At 41.8% G+C, this 23,774-nt stretch overlaps 1 protein-coding gene across 1 annotated transcript in view; it reads left to right on the top strand.

Moving 5' to 3' along the window:
- The window catches only part of SETD1B (SET domain containing 1B, histone lysine methyltransferase), a 169,976-nt gene that overhangs the window by 67,129 nt on the left and 79,073 nt on the right, over nt 1–23,774 (top strand). The window contains 1 exon segment of the mRNA XM_033954071.1: nt 9,564–10,328. Within this exon segment, the coding sequence (XP_033809962.1) occupies nt 9,564–10,328 (765 nt within the window).

Genomic DNA, 23,774 nt, shown 5'->3' with positions numbered 1-23,774 from the left:
TTGAGACTTCTGATTCCCCATGCCCTCTGCTCTCAGGATTTGTTTGCCAAAATCTTAAATTCTGCCCTCTCTATAGGACCCCTCTTTATCTCTCTGCTCCTTGGCCTAACGGAACAATTTTCCAAAGAAGACCCTGCACATGAGTTTGGAGACTGCCTGGATCTCCTTTTCTGGTGATCTGCATGTGTCATGAGTGTTGCTATACCTAGTTATTACATGGACCAAGCAAATGTATCATGGTTCATAGGGAATCTGGATTTCCCCAGAATTAATATGACTACTGCAGTTCTGCACTGGAGAATGGGAAAACCCCTCACCTGGAGTATTACGTCCAGCACTGGTCACCATACATGAAGAAGGACATGGTACTACTCGAAAAAGTCCAGAGAAGAGCGACTAAAATGGTTAAGGGGCTGGAGGAGTTGCCGTACAATGAGAGAAACTGGGCCTCTTCTCCCTTGAAAAGAGGAGACTGAAAGGGTCATGATTGAAACATTCAAAATACCGAAGGGAATAGACTTAGCAGATAAAGACAGATTGTTCACCCTCTCCAAGGTAGGGAGAACAAAAGGGCACACTCTAAAGTTAAAAGGGGATAGATTCCGTACAAATGTAAGAAAGTTCTTCTTCACCCAGAGAGTGGTGGAAAACTGGAACACTCTTCCGAACTCTTTTATAGGGGAAAACACCCTCCAGGGATTCAAGACAAAGTTAGACAAGTTCCTGCTGAACCAGAACGTACACAGGTTAGGCTAGTCTCAGTTAGGGCACTGGTCTTTGATCTAAGGGTCGCTGTGTGAGCAGACTGCTGGACACGATGGACCACTGGTCTGACCCAACAGCGGCAATTCTTATGTTCTCAGACAGTGGAGTAAGATTCATGCCTCAAATCTCCTGTGTACAATTCTGAACACTGCACTTTCAAAAAGATATAAACAGGATGCAGTCGGTCCAGAAGAAGGCATCTAAAATGGTTGGTGGTCATAAGGTGTATGGAGACAGACTTAAAGATCTCAATATATATACTTTGGAGGAAAGGTGGGAGAGGGGAGATATGAGACGTTTAAATACCTATGAGGCATAAATATGCATGAGGCGAGTCTCTTCCAACGGCAAGGAAACTCCAGCATGAGAGGACATAGAACGAGGTTAAGAGGTGATAGGCTCAGGAGTAATCTAAGGAAATACTTTTTTATAGAAAGGGTAGTAGATGTGTGGAATAGTCTTCCCGTAGAGGTGGTGGAGACAGACTGTGTTTGAAAGCAAAGGACATGCACGTGGGATCTCTTAGGGAGAGCAGGAGATAATGGACGCTGTGGATGGGCAGGCTGGATGGGCCATCTGGCCTTTATCTGCTGTCGTATTTCTGTGGTGTTGGTTCTGGGTCTTGGCTGTTCTTTTATTTCTGATGTGGAAGTAGATGTTGAAGTGACAAGTCTTGCCATCCACAGTTGCATCAGTTTGTGGCACCGCAGTGGTTTAGAGCAGTGGTGCCCATCCCAACTCTGTCGTGGAGGACCACCAGCCAGTCGGGTTTTCAGGCTAGCCCTAATGAATATGCATGAAAGAAATTTGCATGTAATGAAGATGATAGGAGAGCAGATCTGCCCCATTAGGACTATCCCGAAAACCCAACTGGCTAGTGGTCCTCCAGGACAGGGGTTGGGGTACCACTGGTTTAGAGGGATGTTGCACTTTTTAGTGAAATGGCTCCGACTGTGGAGCGTTTGGTGCTTTTTCATGAAGTCTGACAGAGCCTGTGGAGTCGTGACAGCAGCACGCAAGGAAAGATTTTGTTTTTGGGTTCTGTTACCTTAATTGTCTATTTTTCTGTAAACCGCTTAGAATCCTAACGGAGTTTAGCGGTATATAAGAAATAAATTACATTACATTAATGTCCACTGGTGAATTTACGTGGCAGCATACTCTGAATATCCCAGTGCAAAAGCTCGTACCTTGTAGCAGAATGAAAGCAGATTGTTTTACTGCTGTAATGGGAGAGAAGGATGGATGAGCTGATTAATCCAAGTGGCTCATGGGCTGGGAGGAAGGGGTTAAATATAAAGACTATGGATTTTCCTAGCATAAGCCTGTACGACCTAACTTGCTAAAACCCTATCTCGGCTCCAATTCCTAGTCTCACCCGGTTAAGGTTTTATAATTATAGCACATGTTGAGAACAGTACATTTTGTTCTGGAACCAGCCCAGCCGGAACTTAGCTTGGATCCAAATGTCCCTTTTTCCAAACATTTATATTAACCTCTGTTGCGCTTCACAGAGGAGTCTGTGAGCTTGCATGCTGCTTTTCTGGGCAATAGACATGAGTAAACAAATAGCATTAAAAAAAAAAAAAATCCTATTATCAACTAAAACTAACACATATGATACTGAATTAAGAACATATCGTTTTGAGAACCAAACTGGATGTTTGGATGTGGTTCCGATACCCACAAGGAGTGACTCAGAATTGCACGCAGAGTAGTGATAAGACTCGGCTGCCACATGGGGTCTTCAGTGCTCAATACGTGGCAGGGTTGAGACGTTCAGGTTACACTGTCCTTATATGATTCGTGGCCCACCTCTGGAGTAGCTGCTTAGTACTGAAAGATATTAAGAACTGGATCAGTGGTTCTTAAGCCTGTCTCAGAGGACCTCCAGCCAGTCGGGTCTTCAAGATATCCCTAATGGATATGCACAACTCAAATTCTTAAAACTAGCTATTAAATATTTAATACAAACAAGTATTATCTGAATCAATTCAATTTTAATCTTATCTCCCACAGTTCATTTCATTACAGTACTTTTTACAACTTACCAATACTTAATTTATTAATAAATATTTGTGAAAAGGGTGGGTGTGGGAGGGAGATAATTTATGTATTTAAGATGACAATAGAAAGAATTTCAAGTGATGTGTATGATTCAATTGATGTAATATGAGTCAATTCAATTTGTTACCTTTGTTTAATCTTCTGTAAACCGCATAGAACTTCACGGTATTGCGGTATATAAGCTGTTATTATTATTATTATTATTAATATTGTGTACTTGATGGAAGATGAAAAATGAATAAAGAATTGGAAAAAAAAGAAATATCAGAATAATTTAGTCAGTGGACCTAATCCCCATCACTCACACACATACTACAGTCATTGTGATTACTTTTATCCAAAACTGGATCTTGGTTAGTTCATGAGTTCATTAGTCCATGATCAGAGAGGCTTCAAACTGAGAGTTTCACAACAGTCTAGCACAGTGGTCTCAAACTCGCAGCCCACCAGGTACTATTTTGAGGCCCTCGGTATGTTTTTCATAATCACAAAAGTAAAATAAAACAGTTTCTTGATCATATATCTCTTTAGCTATAAATTACAATAGTATTATTAAGACTTAGCCAAAAGGAAAGATTTATAAAGTTTACCTCATGCAAAATTGTCATTTCTTTAATAAGACATTAACTATCTTTTTCTGAGGCCCTCCAAGTACTTACAAATCCAAAATGTGGCCCTGCAAAGGGTTTGAGTTTGAGACCACTGGTCTAGCACATGAAAATCACAGTTTCTTAAACACAACCGGCAGGCCTCTGTCCTCATGATGGTCCTGTTCTTCAATTCATAAAGCATTCAGCTCAACACAAGACTGTGTTTTGCCACCTGGCGTCTTCAGGAGCTGTGTTTGCAAGGCTCACCAACATCACAACTTCACCTACAATACAAAATACACTTCCCCCTCTGAATCCGCGGTTTCAGCATCCACGGATTCGGTTATTCGCGATTTTAAACCCCCCCAAAAAATTTTAATATTTTTGGGCTATTTTAAACCATGCAGATCGCTCTTAGGAAATGGCTGCCTTGAGCTCCTGTAGTCTCTCGAGGCTACGACGGGAGCTCAAGGCAGCAGTTTCCTATGGGTGATCTGCACAGGGCAGGAGTGTGGGAAGTTCGCTCCTGCCCCCAAAACTCACTAGACCACCAGGTAAGGCTTAAGGGGGGCTTACAGAGCTTAAAATAGCCAGGGGGAAGTGGGGGTTAGGGGCAGAACCGGCCTGAATATTATTCATGGTTTTTTAATATTCGCAGGCCGGCTCTGCCCCTAACCCCTGTGGATACGGAGGGAAAGGTGTTATTCACATACATTCCCTTTTATTCATACTAAAACCTCACCAAAATCTTTAAAACACCTTTCACTTACCAGTAAACTAAGCATGACTCGAGCAGGGACCCAGGGTTTGGCACAAGCCGGGATCAGCTGACAAGCAGGAAACACACCGTCTACCAGGAAATCAAACTGCATGACCTCACTTCCTCTCCATAAACCTTATGTCCCTGGTCAAACAGCTCCCGTTCCAGTTATAACAACTTCCAGTCCACTTCTTTGTTGAATACAATCATATTCAGCCCCCATTCCTGTTACAACAGATTCCATTCCACTTCTTTGTTGAGTCCATAATGCTCAACCGTATTCCACTCATAAATTAATCTCTGTTTCCTTCTAAGCAGCACCTCAGAAATATTACCACCGCTTGGTAAAGACACTTGAATCAAAACCACAAACCGCATGTGTGTGAAAGTTTGGAATTGAGTGTGAGTGACGGGTATTAGGTTCACTTACTAAATTATTCTGATATCTATTAATAAATTAAGTATTGGTAAGTTGTAAAAGTACTGTAATGAAATGAACTGTGGGAGATAAGATTAAAATTGAATTGATTCAGATAATACTTGTTTGTATTAAATATTTAATAGCTGGTTTTAAGAATTTGAGTTATCCAATAGGCAAATATTAAATTAACTGAAAAAAAAAAACCCCCAAGCTTAGGCTTTAGGTTAATGAATGCTAGGAATGATTAAGAAGGGGATCAGGAACAGATCAGAGAAGGTAATCATGCCGCTGTACTGGGCCATGTTGTGCCCTCATCTGGAGTACTGCGTCCAGTACTGGTCGCCGTACATGAAGAAGGACATGGTACTACTCGAAAAGGTCCAGAGAAGAGCGACTAAAATGATTAAGAGGTGGAGGAGTACAGTGAGAGATTAGAGAAGCTGGGCCTATTCTCCCTTGAAAAGAGGAGGCTGAGAGGGGGCATGATCGAAACATTCAAGATAATGAAGGGAATAGACTTAGTAGATAAAAGACAGGTTGTTCATCCTCTCCAAAGTAGGGAGAACGAGAGGGCACTCTCTAAAGTTAAAAGGGGATAGATTCTGTACAAACGTAAGGACGTTCTTCTTCACCCAGAGAGTGGTGGAAAACTGGAACGCTCTTCCGGAATCTGTTGTAGGGGAAAACACCCTCCAGGGATTCAAGACAAAGTTAGACAAGTTCCTGCTGAACTGGAACGTACGCAGGTGAGGCTGGACTCATTTAGAGCACTGGTCTTTGACCTAGGGGGCCGCCGCATGAGCGGACTGCTGGGCACAATGGACCACTGGTCTGACCCAGCAGCGGCAATTCTTATGTTCTTATGAATATGCACGAAGCAGATTTGCATGCCTGTCACCTCTATATTCAAATCTGCCGCTTGCGTATTCATTGGGGATATCTTGAAAACCCAACTGGCTGAAGGTCTCACAGGACAGGCTTAAGAACCACTAGACTAGATAATGTAGAACAGTTTCCAGATCCAGTTTTCATGGGCCACAGAACAGTCTGATTTTCATGAATATGCATGAGAGAGTTGCACGCACTGTCTCCATTGTGCACTCATGGAAATCCAGAATGCAGACTGGTTTGTTATCCTTTGAGGAGTGGATTTGGGAGCCCCAGATGCAGGGTTACAGAACTGTTTTGGCTCTTGGTCACCAGTTCAAATCTAGCACAGATTGAAAAGGTACCAAAAGTTATTGACATGAAAAAGAATTTGCGAATCACGGACTCAGTAATTTGCGGTATTTTCCGACTGCCACTTCCTTGTACTAAAGTCATGGTTACACCAATCAAGAGCTGCTCTGACATGTTATCTGGCGTGCCAAAGCAGCTCCTGATTGGTGTAGCCTGACTTTAGTAACAGGAAGAGGTGATTGGAGCATACTGCGAGTGATTTTCTGCACCCGCTGGTGCTCCAATTGCCCTCTCCTGCCTTTCGACAGGCGAAAAATCTTATTTGCGGTTTTTCAAAATTCACGGGGGTTCCTGGAATGGAACCCCCCGCAAATTTCAGGGGAGTACTGTATATTTTGGGGGGGGGGGGCAGGGGGAAGACAATTCTAAAACCAGATGCCTCTATATTTATAAACTATAAAGGGTTTTACCTCATGCAAAATTGTCATTTCTTCAACAAGACATTAACTATTTTTTTTCTGAGGCCCTCCAAATACCTACAAATCCAAAATGTGGCCCTGCAAAGGGTTTGAGTTTGAGACCACTGTTCTAGATGGATATCTATGCTTTGGATAAGCAGTTTGTATGGGTGGTCTTATGACTTGGAAGTTTTTCTGCTAAAATCAAACATTAAAGAATATGTCAGGGGCATAAGCTAATGTAAACTCTGGCACTCAGTTAATCCAATTTGCAAATGAAGGTATAAACCAATATCTAATTCAGCTGAAAGAAGTTATCAAACAGCCTTAGTTGACTTCATTTAGTAAACTTTTGTTATATATTCACTGGTCCTCAGCGGGCCACCACACACTCAAATACATTCATAGTGAATGGCTTTACGCTCCCACTCGTCATTGGAACCAGCTGGTTCCAATGACGAGTGGGAGCGTAAAGCCATTCACTATGAATGTATTTGAGTGTGTGGTGGCCCGCTGAGGACCAGTGAATATATAACAAAAGTTTACTAAATGAAGTCAACTAAGGCTGTTTGATAACTTCTTTCAGCTGAATTAGATAGGGGCATAAGCTAGACATATGGGGCTAGACCTGCTTTAAAAAAATAAGAGCCAAAAAGGTGGCCAAACTAATCAGATGACTACAGGAGGGATGTAAGCATGACCCCCCCCTTCCACACCTCCAGTGGTCACTGCCCTCCCCTCCTCACCCCCAAGATGTAAATGAAACAGTTCCTACCTCTTGTATGATGGCTTCAGTCCCAGTAAAGCAGCAAACAGGTTCCTGGAGCAACTTGGCGGCCTGTGTAGTCAAGATATATTGATGAGCATTTTAAGGATTTGTGTGTGGAGAGATATTTAGTGGAATTTATTCTATTGGCTTATGAATGTAATTGACAGAATTGATGTAATTTATGTCCAATGAAATATTATGAATGTTTTATATGGAAACCACTTTGGTTCAAGCGGTTTAGAAATTTTAGAAATAAATATAGAGGTGGAGATTCAGGCCCATACTCCACTCTAATCACTACACTTATGGTGGAATCTGTGAGCCCTCCAAATCCCACTATAGATAATACCTACAGGCATAAGGGCTATTGGTGTGGTGTATAATTGGTCCAGTAGGTTTTGGGTGGGTTTTGGTGGGCTCACCATTCAGGGGTTATGGTGAGATGTGTACCTGGGACTGTTTATGTGAAGATCCCTATGGTGCCCCAATGCTCTGCTGGGATGTCTGTGTGGCCAGTCCAGTACAAATGCTGACCCCCTCCTACATTCCAATGGCTTGTTCTGTGCATTTTTCATTTGGAAGTGTTATTCCCCCCCCCCAATAGTTCAGAAAGATAGCCTCACAGAGCAAAAACACACTCATTTTCAAAAAAAAAAAAACCAAGATAGATATTTTGCAGTTTTGAAAATGGGGATGTTTGGTACTGGATTTTTGTTCTTCTAAAATCAGATTTAGATGTCATATCAAAAATGCCCCTTCACATGTGTACACATACGTGATGAAGCTAAAATTTCTATTTGTCAGATGGGAGGTTTGGGAGGAGTCCATGATCGCTGTCAATCTGCCCCTTTCCCTGACCGTGATGGGAGAACTACTTAGGTCAGGGGGACAGAAGGAGCAGGTACTGTTTCCCCAGAGAAAAAGGCAGCTTCCATCTTTGTAGGATTAAACTTTTAACTCGTTACTAATAATCCAGACAACCACCATGTCAAGGTTGTGATTTGTCATTAAAATTATTGGGATTAATTGATTTAATAATAAGCTTCCAAAATGAACAAAACTACTTTATAAAGAAGCTATTCACACTATTTATATCAATCTTTATATTAAACTATATTTATACATACATAATAATACATTTAAAAAACTTCACATTACATTACATCAAACACATCACTCCAGTGCTTTTCCATTGACAATAATACCTGAGAAAACTTCCACCTCACGGTCTCAAGAGAATTCTTTTACCTCTCACTGATGTTCAATATTTCTACCCTCCGATGTACCACCAGCAAAACTGGTGGAAACAATTAAAAGATCACTTTGAGGAACTTCTTTCGGAAGACATTTAAAGGAATTTTTTTGAACAACGTTATAATGTGTTTCAAGTTTATTGAGGTTTGATATACCGCTTTAAGTACCAAAGCGGTTAACATCATACAAAATTTAAGTAAAAATGGGGAAATCAAAAATACAAACCACAAGATACTACTGATGAGACATGATACAAAAGGGAAACGGGTGAGATTACATTATTTAAAAATTTAAAGGGGGGGATTTGATATAAGATCTTCTCAACTACACTTCTCCCTCCATATTCGTGGTTTCAGCAATCGCGGTTTCAATTATTCACAGTTTTTAGCTTGCTGGCTCCTCCCCCCAAATTACATCAGCTTGCATAGAGAAATCGCTGATTCCATGCATTTCCAGAGAAAGTCGCTGATTCTCAGCACTTTCTTCACCATGTTTTGCCTCTCCTTCAGGAACAGGCTAGGTCTTCCACTATGTTATTCGCAGTTTCACCATAGTCACGATGATTTTTAATAGAAAACAGCGAATAACATATGAAAAAGTTATTCAGTTTTTCTGTATTTGTGGTTCTGTTAATCCCCTATCACAGCGAATACGGAGGGAGAAGTGTATTTGATGGCAATCGAGAATGAAAAGCGGACTTTGAAAGGAGGTACCTAAGAGTGTGGAAATATTGAACATCAGAGCGTGGGGCAAACAAACTCTTGAGACTGTGAGGTGATCAAATGAGTAGTGGCTCTCTCAGGTATTATGTCAATGGAAAAGCATTGGAATGAGGTGTTTGATGTAATATGAAGATTTTTTAAAAATCCTCATGCTGCAGGGGGCTCCAGACCTTCTTAAATCTGGAGGAGGTGCAGCCTATTGGTGAGCTTTGGGACTCCCTTCCAAATTTCTGCCCTGGGCACTAGCATGGTTAACACTGGCCCTAGTTATGATGGACATATCTACAAATTCTATGTTTTTCTAGGGTTACCATATGGCTCCAGAAAAAGGAGGACAAATTGAGACATCCAGGTTTTACTTCTACTAAAAGCAGTGGAAGTAAGGAGGACGGATGCAGACGTCTGGGTTTTTCTTCCTTTGAAAGCAATGAAAGTAAAACACAGATGTCTCAATCCGTCCTCCTTTTTCTGGATCCATATGGTAACCCTATGTTTCCCATTTTTGTATTGATTATTATTCACATGTCTTAACTGCTGATTTGTTCACATTTTTCTTCCTTGTTTCTTGCTTGTTTCAGATTCATCCCTCTTCAGGGGAAGACATGGAGATCTCTGATGATGAAATGCCTGCCACGCCCATCACAAGCGCAGAGTGTGCCAAGTCAATAGTGGTGAACTCTTCGGTCACCAGTTCTACTGTGTTGGCTTCCTTAATGCCCATGCCACCCCCAGGATTCCCTCCTCTCCCCCCACCACCTCCGCCACAGCAAGGCTTCCCGCTGCCCCCTCCTCTTCCTCCTCCACCTCCTCCGACTCACCCGGCAGTTACCGTTCCTCCTCCTCCGCTTCCTGCACCACCTGGGGTCCCCCCACCTCACATTTTGCATCCATTGCCACCATACCATCCAAACTTGTTTCCTGTGATGCAGGTGGACATGATGAACGTATTGGGCGGCCAGTGGGGTGGCATGCCAATGTCCTTTCAGATGCAAACTCAGATGCTAAGTCGCATGATGCAAGGTCAGGGTTCATATCACTACCATCCTTTCATAGGAAATGGAATGCAGTTTGTAAATCTCCCTTACCGCCCCATTTCTATGGTTGCAAATCTGCCCCGTGGACAGCAGTGGCCACCATTTCCTAAGTTTGACCCCTCAGTTCCGCCACCTGGCTATGAACCTAAAAAAGAGGATCCGCACAAGGCCACTGTGGATGGTGTGCTCCTGGTGATCGTGAAAGAGCTGAAAGCAATCATGAAGAGGGATTTGAATCGAAAAATGGTGGAAGTGGTCGCTTTCCGGGCTTTTGACGACTGGTGGGCCAAGAAAGAGCGTTTGGCAAAGGTAAAAAACATTTGAATTATTTCTTTTTCGGTAACCTGTTTAGTAATGAGACTTGGTGGCTGCTTGTTTCTTAACCTTTCAGTAATCAGGAGCAGGAGCAGAGCTAATTGTTCTTAATTAGTGAAACGTTGATGTCCACCCCAATGTGGACCCAACTAGGGGCATGTTTACTTAGGTTCTTGTGCAGAGATAGGGTTACCAGATTTTCCTTCGGGGAAAATCCGGACTCATGGCCACGCCTCCAGGACTACCCAGTTCTGCCCCCCAGTCCCGCCTCCTAACGGCATCCACGCATGTGCGGAGATGACACAGTGATGTCACCGCATTGCGTCCGCCCCTTCCCGACACGTCGGGAAGCTTTTCAAAACCCAGGCAAAGTGCCGGGTTTTGAAAAGCCATCCGGACCTGAAATCTGGAGGTCTTGTAACCCTATGCATAGACCCTGCAGTAACTGTTGAGGGCGTGTCCAGTATTTCCTCTTCAGTCTCCTTAGATGTGTTCCCTAATAGTGCCTTTAGGTGGCGTTAGTTGAAATCCCATTTTACTGCATATTTTGTCTGTTGGTATGGGCTATTTATTGTGCACTTGACTGCAATGTGCAGCCCATACTTTGCCTAGTCCCTGCTCCACCCCATGCTATAGATCTAGTCAAAATAACTTCACACACAACTATTAATGCGCTAACTTCTCTTCTTTTTTCTTTTTTTTTCTTTTTTCAAACACAATGCTAGTACTATAAGGGAGTTCAGATTTCCACCCGGTTTAACAACCTCAGTTCTTCCACTAAACGTGTATTGTACAAAAGGTTTATTTGATTCATTTTCTTTTGTATGGAAGGATGATGGATAAAAATATTGGGGAATTTGGATAAAAAATACGCTGGAAGACGCAATGAAAGAGAATGAAAATTTTTTATTGCAGAAGATAACAGAAATGTGCGAGCAATGGAATCCATTACATCTGTCTTGGTGGGGGAGAGTTCAAACTATTAAAATGATGATATTGCCTGTGGTTTGTTATCAGATGGGAATGTTACCAGTTGTTGTTTTTTTTTTAAGGGGTCCTTTTATAAAAAGTTAAACAGTATTCTTACAAAATTTGTTTGGCTGGGCAAAAATCTTAGAATTGCTTTAGTATCTTTACAAAAATCAATTGCGGAGGGTGGGGCAAATTTTCCCAATTTCTATAGGTATCATCAAGCCTATATTTTGCGACAGGGTATGTATTGGGACCTCCCGGAGCTCATTGATAATACCCCAGATCGGTTGTGGTTAGAATGGCGACTCATGTTCCCTCTACGATTATGTCATGTTCTTAGTATTAAAATGCCTAGATTATATAAAGAAAACAGAATATTTATGGACACATGGAAAACTCTCCAAAATGTTAGTAATTTAATGCCTATTCCAATCTATAAATCAACAAATCAAACTATATGGTTAAACTCCAAGATTCAAATTGGCAGATTTAAGGTCATCTGGAAGCATTGGATGACTGCAGGTATACGAATTTTGGGCGATGTTATTTCAAATGGTAAGCTGCTTGACTTTTCACAGTTGCAACATAAATATGGATCTTCGTTATTCCCAGTACAGCAGTTAAAATATTTTTAGTTTTCTTTCCTAAAGTTTTCGCTATTTCATTTTTTAGAAACTCGATAACTTTTCCCAAAGTTCTCTTCATTTCCTTTTTTAGAGAACCAATGCAATAAATAGTTTATAAATACATTGATAAATAAGTTGATAAATAAGCTAATAATAAATTTGTAGATGACACTAAACTATTTAATGGAGCTCGGACAAAGGAGGACTGCGAAGAATTGCAAAGGGACTTGGATAAAATAGGGGAATGGGCAACGAGATGGCAGATAAAGTTCAACGTTGAGAAGTGTAAAGTATTGCATATAGGAAGTAGAAACCTGAGGTTCAATTACACGATGGGAGGGATGTTATTGAATGAGAGTACCCAAGAAAGGGACTTGGGGGTAATGGTGGACATGACAATGAAGGCGACGGCACAGTGCGCAGCGGCTGCTAAGAGGGCGAATAGAATGCTAGGTATAATCAAGAAGGGTATTACAACCAGAACGAAAGAAGTTATCCTGCCGTTGTATCGGGCGATGGTGCGTCCTCATCTGGAGTACTGCGTCCAATATTGGTCGCCGTACCTTAAGAAGGACATGGCTTTACTCGAGAGGGTTCAGAGGAGAGCGACACGTCTGATAAAAGGGATGGAAAACCTTTCATACGCTGAGAGATTGGAGAAACTGAGACTCTTTTCCCTGGAGAAGAGGAGACTTAGAGGGGATATGATAGAGACTTACAAGATCATCAAGGGCACAGAGAGAGTTGAGAGGGACAGATTCTTCAAACTTTCAAAACATAAAAGAACAAGAGGGCATTCGGAAAAGTTGAAAGGGGACAGATTCAAAACAAATGCTAGGAAGTTCTTCTTTACCCAATGTGTGGTGGACACCTGGAAAGCGCTTCCAGAGGACGTAATAGGGCAGAGTACGGTATTGGGGTTTAAGAAAGGATTGGACAATTTCCTGCTGAAAAAGGGGTTAGAAGGGTATAGATAGAGGATTACTACACAGGCCCTGGACCTGTTGGGCCGCCGCGTGAGCAGGCTGCTGGGCATGATGGACCTCAGGTCTGACCCAGTGGAGGCATTGCTTATGTTCTTATGAATATATTTATAAACTATTTATTGCATTGATTCTCTAAAACAGGAAATGAAGAGAACTTTGGGAAAAGTTATCGAGTTTCTAAAAAATGAAATAGCGAAAACTTTAGGAAAGAAAACTAAAAATATTTTAAATGCTGTACTGGGAATAATGAAGGTTCTATCTTATCTCCCTTATTATTTAATATCTATTTGGCCCCTCTTTTGACCCTCTGTCAATCAATAGGATTTACGGTTTACGCTTATGCTGATGATCTACAATTACTGCACCCCCTTGATCCAAATAACCAAACTGAGATTCAGGCAATAAATCATAAATTAAGTAAAGTTCATGACTGGTTAAACATAAACAAGCTTTCTTTAAATATTTTAAAAACAAATACTCTTCTCTTCTCAGGTAAAGAGGGAGCACAATTAAAATCTCCAGTCATTATTGAAAACATTCCACTTCCATTAATTACAACTACTAAAATTTTAGGGGTATTAATTGACAATAAGCTAACATTTCGTCCTCAAATAAGCGCAATAGTAAAAAGTTGTTATTACAAATTAAGAATAATTAGATCATTGGCCCCTCTTCTAGATATTGGTTCCCTTAACATTCTGATCCATTCACTTGTAATTTCAAAAATGGACTACTGTAACTCTTTATTAAATGGTATCTATCACAAAGATTTAAAACGCTTGCAGCTTATTCAAAATACGGCCATTAAGATAATCTCAGGTGCAAAAAAATACGATCATGTTACCCCTTTGCTCCAAGACGCCCATTGGTTGCCAATCTCACACCGAGTAACTTATAAAATTGCCTGTCTGACATTTAAAACAATGCTGAGCAACACACCAGCTTTCATAGATAGACTTTTGATTCCTTACGACCCCCCAAGATCTCTAAGATCTATCTCTCAATATAACCTTAATATTCCCTCTTTAAAAATCATTGGCACGCGTCGCACCTCCACGTTTTCTGTAACAGCCTCTACAATCTGGAACGCTCTCCCTTTATATCTAAAAATGGAAAAAAACCTAAAAATTTTTAAAAGCAATTTAAAATGCTTAGTTTAACGATTAATTTTATATTGTTTCCCAGTCCTTAAGTGTTTTTTCCTTATATGTTACTCACTTTTTCTATTACAATTGTATTTCTCCCCCCCTTCCCACATGTATCTATGGCCTATGGGTCAATATTTATCTAGTTCTGTACGGTCAGTAGTCCTGTAGATTTTATAGAAAAGTACGTCCAATTGTTTTGTTTGTTTAAATGTTAATGTTTTTACTTTGTACAACGCTTTGAAGAATCGATAAAGCGTTTAATCAAAAATTGAATAAACTATAAGATCCATACCGCCCTGAGTTTGTTAAACCGGGTGACAATCTGAACTCCCTTATAGTACTAGCATTGTGTTTGAAAAAAGAAAAAAAAAGACAAAAAGAAGAGAAGTTACGACTCCATGCTAAGCTAACTTTTACTGCACAGGTTGTTTTAATGCGCTCTTGATGTTAGCATATGTTATAATCTCTGCTGCTTACCGCACCATAGTAAATATGCCCCAGATTCAGTAAATCCAGTTAAGAATCGAAGCCTTGCTATTTTCATTTTTATAGACTTAAGGGGCTCCTTTTACAAAGATGCGCTAGCGTTTTTAGCGCACGCACCGGATTAGTGTGCGCTAGCCGAAAAACGACCGCCTGCTTAGACGGAGGTGGCTAGCGCGCGGGGCATTTTAGCGCGTTAAGGCCCTAACGCACCTTTGTAAAAGGAGCCCTAAGTCAAAACCAAAAAGGGGAGAAAACACAATTCAAAAGGAAGCGTGAAAAATTTGATCCAACAGCAATAAGTAACACGCTTCTATGAAACACTTAAATAAGCTCAAAGTAACTATCAAAAATGTTTCTAATTCAAATTCTCATGTGGAAAGGATGTGCTCAGAGACATGGAGGAAAAAGGGGACAAGTCCCTCCAAAAGCCTCACCACCCAATCATTGCAGTACTTCTACTTGCGAAGTAATAAATATAGTGCAAAGCATCAAATGTTGAGACAACAGCACTTATCTTATTTTGTAAAGTTCTTTGGCCTCCTTTCAACATATGAGAATTTGAATTATAAACTTTTTTGATAGTTACTTTGAGCTTATCTAAGTGTTTATGGCAGTTCTCAGTAGTCCATTTCTGAAGACAAATGGTAAAATTAGTGACCATTTATGATTTTGATTTAAAGCCAGGGCTGGAAAAATCCTGGGAACCAGATTACCTGGGTACCTAAAATTTGACAACTGGTGCCAACAATTCCATGAAAAAAAAAAAAAATTTAAACACAGAAAGAAAGCAAAAACCCCCACGTTTCCCTCCCTCCTTTACAAAGCTGCGCTAGCATTTGTAGCGCCGGCCACCGCCGTGACAGTTCTGACGCTCATAGAATTCCTATGAGCGTCGGAGCTGTTACTGCAGTGGCCGGCGCTAGCTAAAAACCACTAGCGCGGCTTTGTAAAGGAGGGGGTTAAACAGCTAAACTGGAAAAAAAGAGCAAAGGAAGAAAAGAGTGAAAAGGAAGAAAACTTTCCCCTCCATTTTTCCCCTAAAGATATTTGTTCCCCCTGTGCATGTCGGCGTAACAGCCTTTGAAGTTGGATCTTTTGAAATGCATTACTCTAGGTGCCGTCTGGGATGCTGAAGTGTAGATATTTCCACAGCGGTAGGTAAATTCACACCCGCAGCTTCACAGAACCCTACAAACACTGAAGATATGTCTGCATTCAGGTTGTTACTTACTAAGTGGCGTGCGTGACCTGAGTTGGCTCCTGTCGGTCCATCATCGAGAGCACTGGTTCCGTGCGGCTGGCAAAGAAACCGTTCTACAAAAACAGGAGGGATGGAGCCAGTCAAGATAACAGTCAAAAGTGATATGCGTCCACCCTGTGGGGCCGCATTTTTGTTTTGTAAACACTGGCCACGGCATTTAAATAATTCATGTATATTTAGTGCCACTTTCCATGAAAGTTTTTAATTTATCTACATTTTAGGGCAAAGTTGAAGACGTATTTTATTTGAACTGGCTTCTGATCGCTGGATTTTATTGCTTGTGTGCAACTAGTGGTTTTGTAATGACATGAATTCTGTTGGTTTATTATGATTTTATTTGTTTTTATGGATGCTATTTTTGTACTCTTACCCAGAATAAAATATAATAAGACAGCCTTTTTGTTGCTTTGCTAAATTAAACCTCGTAGTTCAACTGACAGGGCTGAATAACACCCTTGCTCCACTCCAACACTACGCAAAAATTTCCAGCTGAAAACTGATAGATTGACAGTTCCTATATTTTGCTTTCTCTGCTAAATGTATATAATCCTTTGAATACTGGCCAGTACTTTTTAGAGATTTGCTTATTTAGAAAATAAAAACGCTTTCATGTTATAATCAACAAATAAAATTGGCAAAGATAGTGTTAATCCATTAAGAACCCTTTTTCTGTTAAGAGTTAAAATCTGCAACTTGACCGGTAGTACTTTGCATGGATAGGCCAAGCCTGCCCATGACAAAGACAGATTTGCAAATGACAATAAAGCCTTTAATGCTGCTCTATATTCTTCCTTCGTCATTTTTCCGAGGTTTTGCTTTCATCACCAGCTCTACTAAGGGCTCCTTTCACAAAGGTGCGCTAGCGTTTTTAGCGGCCGCACCGGATTAGTGCGCGCTACCCAAAAAACTACTTCCTGCTCAAGAGGAGGCGGTAGTGGCTAGCGCGCGCTATTCCATGCATTAAGGCTCTAACGCACCTTTGTAAAAGGAGCCCTAAGTCTATAGAAGCCTTTTTTTCTGTCAGAAATCTTCCAGCTCTTTGCTGACATTTTTCGTGATTCATCTTTCCCCCCCCCCATTTGAATAAGCAAATCAGAGCAGCAGGCCAGTCCAGAGTAGGCAAATCCTGATCCTGCCTTGAATTCCTCTCCCCACTCTTCCACTCCACATACACTGCAGCGTTAGTACCTTCCATTTCACTGGTTTCTGGGTGAGTTCTTTGTCTTTTCCCCTCCTTTACTCCATTCCACTCTAATTTGCAGAAGTTCTTTGGGGAACCTTCACTCCGTTTCCTCTGATTTTGCAGAAGTGCTTCGGGGAATCTTCACGTTTTCTCTTTCCCCATCCCCATATCTGCTTCCTCTCAAGCACTGAGGATGAATGCGTCTCTAAAGAATTTGCTCATAGATGTTGGAAAGCTAAGCTGATTTTATTTTTGACAGTTGGTGTAAACCCTTTACGATCCTTTCTGGATGTTACCCTCACCTGGTATATGGGGGATATTGACTGACAGATATAAACAACCAGGAGTGGAGAAGGAGCCCCTAATGGTTATGGAGAGGGTAGTTGATGCCTGGCATTCCCTCCTGAGGGAGGTAGTGGAAAAGAAAATGGTGACAGAGTTCAAAAGAGCGTGGGATGAACACAGAGGATTTCTAATAAGAAAATACCATATTTTTCACTCTATAAGACACACCTGACCATAAGACGCACCTACCTGTAGAGGAGGAAAAAAACCAAGAAAAATTTTTATTTTTTCTTGGCTTTTCCTCCTCTACACATAAGTGCGTCTGGTGGTATGAGGATGCTTTAGAGACATGGGGGGGGGGAGATGCAGGGAGCTGTGCATGAGGATGCTTTAGGGACATTTGGGTGATGCAGGAGTGTGCATCAGGGCAGTGTTTGAGCACAGGAAGTGCAGGAGTTTGTGGCTCTGGAGCTGAGCATCCCGAGAGACTGAAGGGCTTTCTGCAGCCTTTGTTACTTGCTGCTGGCTTCCCTCCATAAAGAAGGTCCTTGTGCTTCAGACCTCCTTCCTCCCCCCCTTTCTTCTCACTCACTACGAGCACCATGACAATCCCTCCACGGGCCCAGTGGAGCAGCCCATCCCTCTTGTTGCTGCAGAGCCTGGAGTCCTGGTCGGGCAAGGGGGAGGCCTTGGCGACCCCATCACTCACCATCTAAGTAGCAGCAACAGACCTTCTTCTTCCCTCCGCCATGGAGCCGGTGGAGGAGCGACGGAGAGCGGGAGCGTGCAGGGAGAGGGTGTAGGACCGGGCTCTAGGAGCAACCTTAACCTGCGGAAGGGGGCGGAGCTCTGCTCCAGCAGCAAGGCCGGAGGAGGTGCGCGCCTCAGGGGCTACCAGGAAGCGGACGTGGGACATGTTTTAAAAATTATATTCACTCCTTAAGATGCACCCACTTTTTATTGGGGAAAAAAGTATGTCTTATGGAGCGAACAATATGATAATGGGCATTTATTGAAGAACTAAGGCTGGTACTGGATCGACTTGCACAGTCTTTGTCCCGTATATGGTCATTCAGTCAAGAATGGGCTAGGGAGGGCTTTTGAGGCTGGGATAGTTTAAATAGGCTAGAGTGGGTTTCGACAGAGATTCCAGTAGTTGGATCCTAAGCACAGAACTGGGCAGACCTCTAGGTCTCTGGCCCAGAAATAGCTATGAAAATAGACAATTTAATTTATATCATGAATTTTAATTTGTGTACAGTTGGACAGACTAGATCAGTGTCTCTCAAACTGTGTGCCACAGCACAGTGGTGTGCCATGAGAGATTCCAGAATAGATGACGTATGTGTCTGTCAGTGTTGAGTGTCTGTGTGCATAAGGATACAACCGCCCAGACAAGCATCATTCTTTGACATAATTGGTCCTTGAAAACTAACGGCAAGTAATTTTTGGTTTTTTTATGCAGTAGTTGTCCTAACTTGAGCAACAAAGCAATCAAGGCTTTGTTACCGTTTTGATCTTATCTTTGTGAACTTGAATTTTCAGCTCTGACAGAAATTAAATTGAACAGCTCAAAGAAATTGCAGACTGTGGAGCAAACCTGGTCTTTATTCAAAGACACGGTGAACAAAGCGCAAAATCTGTGTATCCCCAGATTTAGAAAAGGATGCAAAAAGAACCGAACAATAGACCCGGCGTGGATAACTAAAGTGAAGAAAGCGATAGGAGATAAGAAAAGATCATTCCGGATGTGGAAAAAGGACAAAAACGGGGAAAACTGGAAAGAGCACAGGAAGCATCAAAAGGAATATCACCGCATGGTTAGAAGAGCAAAAAGAGAATACGAAGAGAAGCTAGCCAGGGAAACACGAAATTTCAAACCGTTCTTCAGATATGTTAAAGGGAAGGAGCCGGCAAGGGAAGAGGTGGGATCGCTGGATGAAGCAGATAGGAAGGCAGTGGTGAAGGAGGAAAAAGAAGTGGAAGATAGACTAAACATGTTCTTTTCGTCAGTATTTACAAGAGAGGACACATCCAACGTGCCGGAACCTGAAAAGATCTTCAAAGGAGGTCAAGCAGAAAAATTAACATCCATGGAGGTAAGCCTCGAAGACGTACATAAGCAGATAGATAGATTAAAAAGTGAAAAATCTCTGGGCCCGGACGGAATCCACCCTAGGGTATTGAAAGAACTAAAGGAGGAAATAACGGAACTATTACAGCAGGTTTGTAATCTATCCCTGAAAACAGGTGTGATCCTGGAGGATTGGAAGATAGCTAATGTTACGCCCATCTTTAAAAAAGGATTGAGAGGTGACCCGGAGAACTACAGACTGGTAAGTCTGACTTCGGTTCCGGGGAAGATGGCAGAAGCGCTGATAAAAGACAGCATCAATGAGCATCTAGAAAGGAATAAACTGGTGAAAACAAGCCAACATGGCTTCTGCAAGGGAAGATCGTGCCTAACGAACTTATTGCACTTCTTCGAAAGAATTAACAAACAAATGGACAAAGGGGACCCCATTGACATCATATACTTGGATTTTCAAAAAGCCTTCAAGGTACCCCATGAATGCCTACTACGGAAACTGAAGAACCATGGGGTGGAAGGAGACGTACATAGTGTCAGTTTAATAAAATGTAAGGATGGTCGCACCCCCACAATGTTAGGTTGGAGGGGTTATGTTTGACACGGCCTTACAATCCGCGGTCCCGAGTTCAATACCTTCACAGAAGTTTCATGAGGGATAGAATCAAATAAGAAGCACAGCCAGGGGTGATTATATAAAGAATATATTATAGAAATAGTCTTACAGAAAAGCAATATTTATAATCATTACAATTAAACATTACAATTAAATAGAGAGCATAGCAGTTTCCCTGCCTTACAGAGTTCAGAGGTAAAGAGGGACATAGAAGCTTGCAGTTCTAGGAAGAGCCAGAGAGAGAGAAAAGGGGGATGGTCTAAGCTTCGTGTTCCATAGATAAAGGGAAGGATAGACAGAGAGAGGGAGAGCCAAGAGATAGCTAGATAGAAAGAGAGAGAGAGGGCCAAGACCCCTCTCCTGATAGCTTGATAGAAAAAGAGACATATTGATAGAGCAGAGAGCAGGCTTTTATACCTTGGAATCTTATTCTGACTAGAGAAAATATTGTATCTCCCAGTATCTTTCTGTTTAGAACTTGCAAACTGTTTGAGACAATGGTCAATTTAATTGACAAAGGAGAGTGTGACATCTGCAAGCATGGTGATGGGATTAAGTCTCTGGCTTGATCTGTGCACCATTGTCCTAAGCACCCTCTTAATCAGACATTAACACCTTTTAGCTAGTCATGATTCAATCAGGGAAACTTAAAACATATCAGGGATACTTAACACAGTCTCCCTGCACTAAGGGTCTATCTGCCTTCCCATGCCAGGGTCAGATTGATATAATTTCCCATAGGCCTCTAGGCTGACACATAGATGAATCAAAAATTGGTTGGCGGGAAGAAAGCAGAGGGTAGGAGTGAAGGGCCACTACTCGGACTGAAGAAGGGTCACGAGTGGAGTTCCGCAGGGGTCAGTGCTCGGACCACTGCTGTTCAATGTATTTATAAATGATCTAGAAACAGGGACAAAGTGCAAAGTTATAAAATTTGCAGACAACACCAAACTATTTAGTGGCGTTAGGACTAAAGAGGACTGTGAAGATTTACAAAGGGACCTGAACAAACTGGAGAGTGGGCGAATAAATGGCAGATGAACTTTAACGTGGAGAAATGTAAAGTCTTGCATGTAGGAAACAGAAACCCGATGTACAGCTATACGATGGGAGGGCTGGTAATGGGTGAAAATAGCCTAGAGAGGGACTTAGGGATACTGGTGGACAAAACAATGAAGCCGTCGGTACAGTGTGCAGCGGCCTCTAAGAAGGCGAATAGAATGCTAGGTATAATCAAGAAAGGTATTACAACCAGAACGAAGGAAGTTATCCTGCCGTTGTATCGGGCGATGGTGCGCCCACATCTGGAGTACTGCATCCAGTATTGGTTACCGTACCTTAAGAAAGATATGGCGATACTCGAGAGGGTACAGAAAAGAGCGACGAGATTGATAAAAGGTATGGAAAACCTTTCATATGCTGAAAGACTAGAGAAACTGGGGCTCTTTTCCCTAGAGAAGCGGAGGCTTAGAGGGGACATGATAGAGACTTACAAGATAATGAAGGGCATAGAGAAAGTGGAGAGGGACAGATTCTTCAAACTTTCGAAAACTACAAGAACGAGAGGGCATTTGGAAAAGTTAAGAGGGGACAGATTCAGAACCAATGCTAGGAAGTTCTTCTTCACCCAAAGGGTGGTGGACACCTGGAATGCGCTTCCAGAGGGTGTGATAGGACAGAGTACGGTATTGGGGTTCAAGAAGGTATTAGATGATTTCCTGAAGGAAAAGGGGATATAGGGGTATAGATAGAGGATTACTATACAGGTCCTGGACCTCATAGGCCGCCGCGTGAGCGGACTGCTGGGCGTGATGTACCTCTGGTCTGACCCAGCAGAGGCACTGCTTATGTTAACAAAAAAGAGAACTACTGCGGATGGTGGATGATGAGATGCATGTTTGCTTGTCAATTATTGGGCCACATTTTGAGTTAATTTGCACTCAAAACCAAGCTCATCCATCACATTGATTAGAAATTCTATCTACTTTAGTTTTACCGTTACAATTACTCGTACATAGCTTAAAGGACTTTAAATAAATAACTCTCAAATTATTTTTTTTTTGTTGGTTTTGCAATTTTTAAATTTCAATTGTATAATGCCCGTTTATCTTCAGCGAGGCCAAAGGCAAGTGATAAAGAGCTAAGATCCAATTGAGAAATTTGTCCTGGAAACCCATATTATGTATGACACAGAAAAAAAAGAGCAGCTCGCCCTATTATAGAAACATAGACATATGATAGCAGATAAAGGCCAAATGGCCCATCTAATCTGCCCATCCGCAGTAACCATTATCTCAGCATCTAAAGACAGGATCAGAGTAGGGGAGCTCGCCTTCCTAGCCAACTAAATGAGATGGCGTGCCATTTTGATATTATCAAAGGTTTGCATATTACAAATGAAGTCCTCCTGGTTTTTATGGATCAACTTGGACAAAACTGTCTGCATTCTAGTGGCCAAGATTTTCGTAAAAATTTAAGAATGACAGTCGGTAGGAGATTTACTTGGCTTCTGCAATAAAATTACCACCGCCAGCCTCCAAGAGTTTGGCAGCGGTTGTCCATCATCAAAGGTGTTAAAAACTCTGCTGAGAAGAAGAGCTAATAAATGAGAAAAACATTTATAGAAGCCGTTCGTAAATCCATTAAGACCTGGGGACTTGCTGGAAGCCCGTATGCCTGAATAACCTGCAGGGTTTCATCTATTTGGCTAGGACTCGAAAGAGATATCACTTCAGCTTCTGAAAGCTTATCCATGTGCAAATCATGCATAAAACATGGAAAATGCTTCCTAAAATGACGGCCTTACTGCTCTGCCCTTAGGCACTGCATAGGACAGGCACAGTCCCTCAGATGCCCTATAGGACTCTGTCCTTTCTTGAACTGCCTATGCTGGGAATGACAATACTTGGTAAAGGTTTCTTGAGTTTTCTCTTTTGCGAGTTACTAGCTCAGTCTTTAAGAGAAGAATCCCAGCCAGTTGGTTCCCAGCCAATTTGCAGTCTGTTTTGAATCAGCAATGTGAAGGATAGACCAACCTAGGGGATCTCCAGAAAGCACTGGTCTCCTCCCCCTTTCTCATAAAGAATTCGGGAACAGAGTTAAAGATCTCAATACATATATTTTGGAATTAAGATGGGAGATATGCTAGAGATGTTTAAATACCCCTAATATGTAAATGCACAGAAGACTAATCCTTTTCAGTGGAAAAACTGTATTTCAGACCTTGGGAAATAGATACCTCCCCGTCTGGCACAAACTCTCCAATATCTTTCTCCTGAAAGTATGGAATTGATGGTTTCTTTGTTGCAGGAGGGATTCCCAGGTGGTGATAATGCACTTCCCTGCAGAGAGTAGGAGGGCTTTATGATGGTGAACTATTAAATTTGCACAAAGGCAGTGCTTTTCCTACTCAGAGTTAAAGGAGATGGGAATGTGTGGTTTTAATCAAAGCGATTTACATATGTTAGACGGTACATACAGTATTTTGTACCTGGGGCAGTGAAGAATTAAGTGACTTGCCCAGTGGGAATTGAACTTGCAAACCTTGTGGTGCTGAGGCAGCAGCTCTAACCACTAGGCTACTCCTCTGGCCGCTGCTTGGATCGGAAAGGTCTTAGGTGCTGTGATGTGCTCTCATGGCACCACCTTGTGGCCATTGAAGGAAATGCCATAGCAAGTTATTCTATCTATACTAAAGCGGCTTGATGATGTGTCCTCAAATAATTTTCTTTATTCGGCTCTAAAATAACTCCAGTTGACACTTTCCACTACCTGGGCATACTCTTTGA

Source organism: Geotrypetes seraphini, chromosome 8, assembly GCF_902459505.1.
Source record: "Geotrypetes seraphini chromosome 8, aGeoSer1.1, whole genome shotgun sequence".
In the NCBI taxonomy this organism is placed as follows: domain Eukaryota; kingdom Metazoa; phylum Chordata; class Amphibia; order Gymnophiona; family Dermophiidae; genus Geotrypetes; species Geotrypetes seraphini.
The sequence above is the reverse complement of the archived record's forward strand: the minus strand, read 5'-3'. Positions and strand labels throughout refer to the sequence as shown.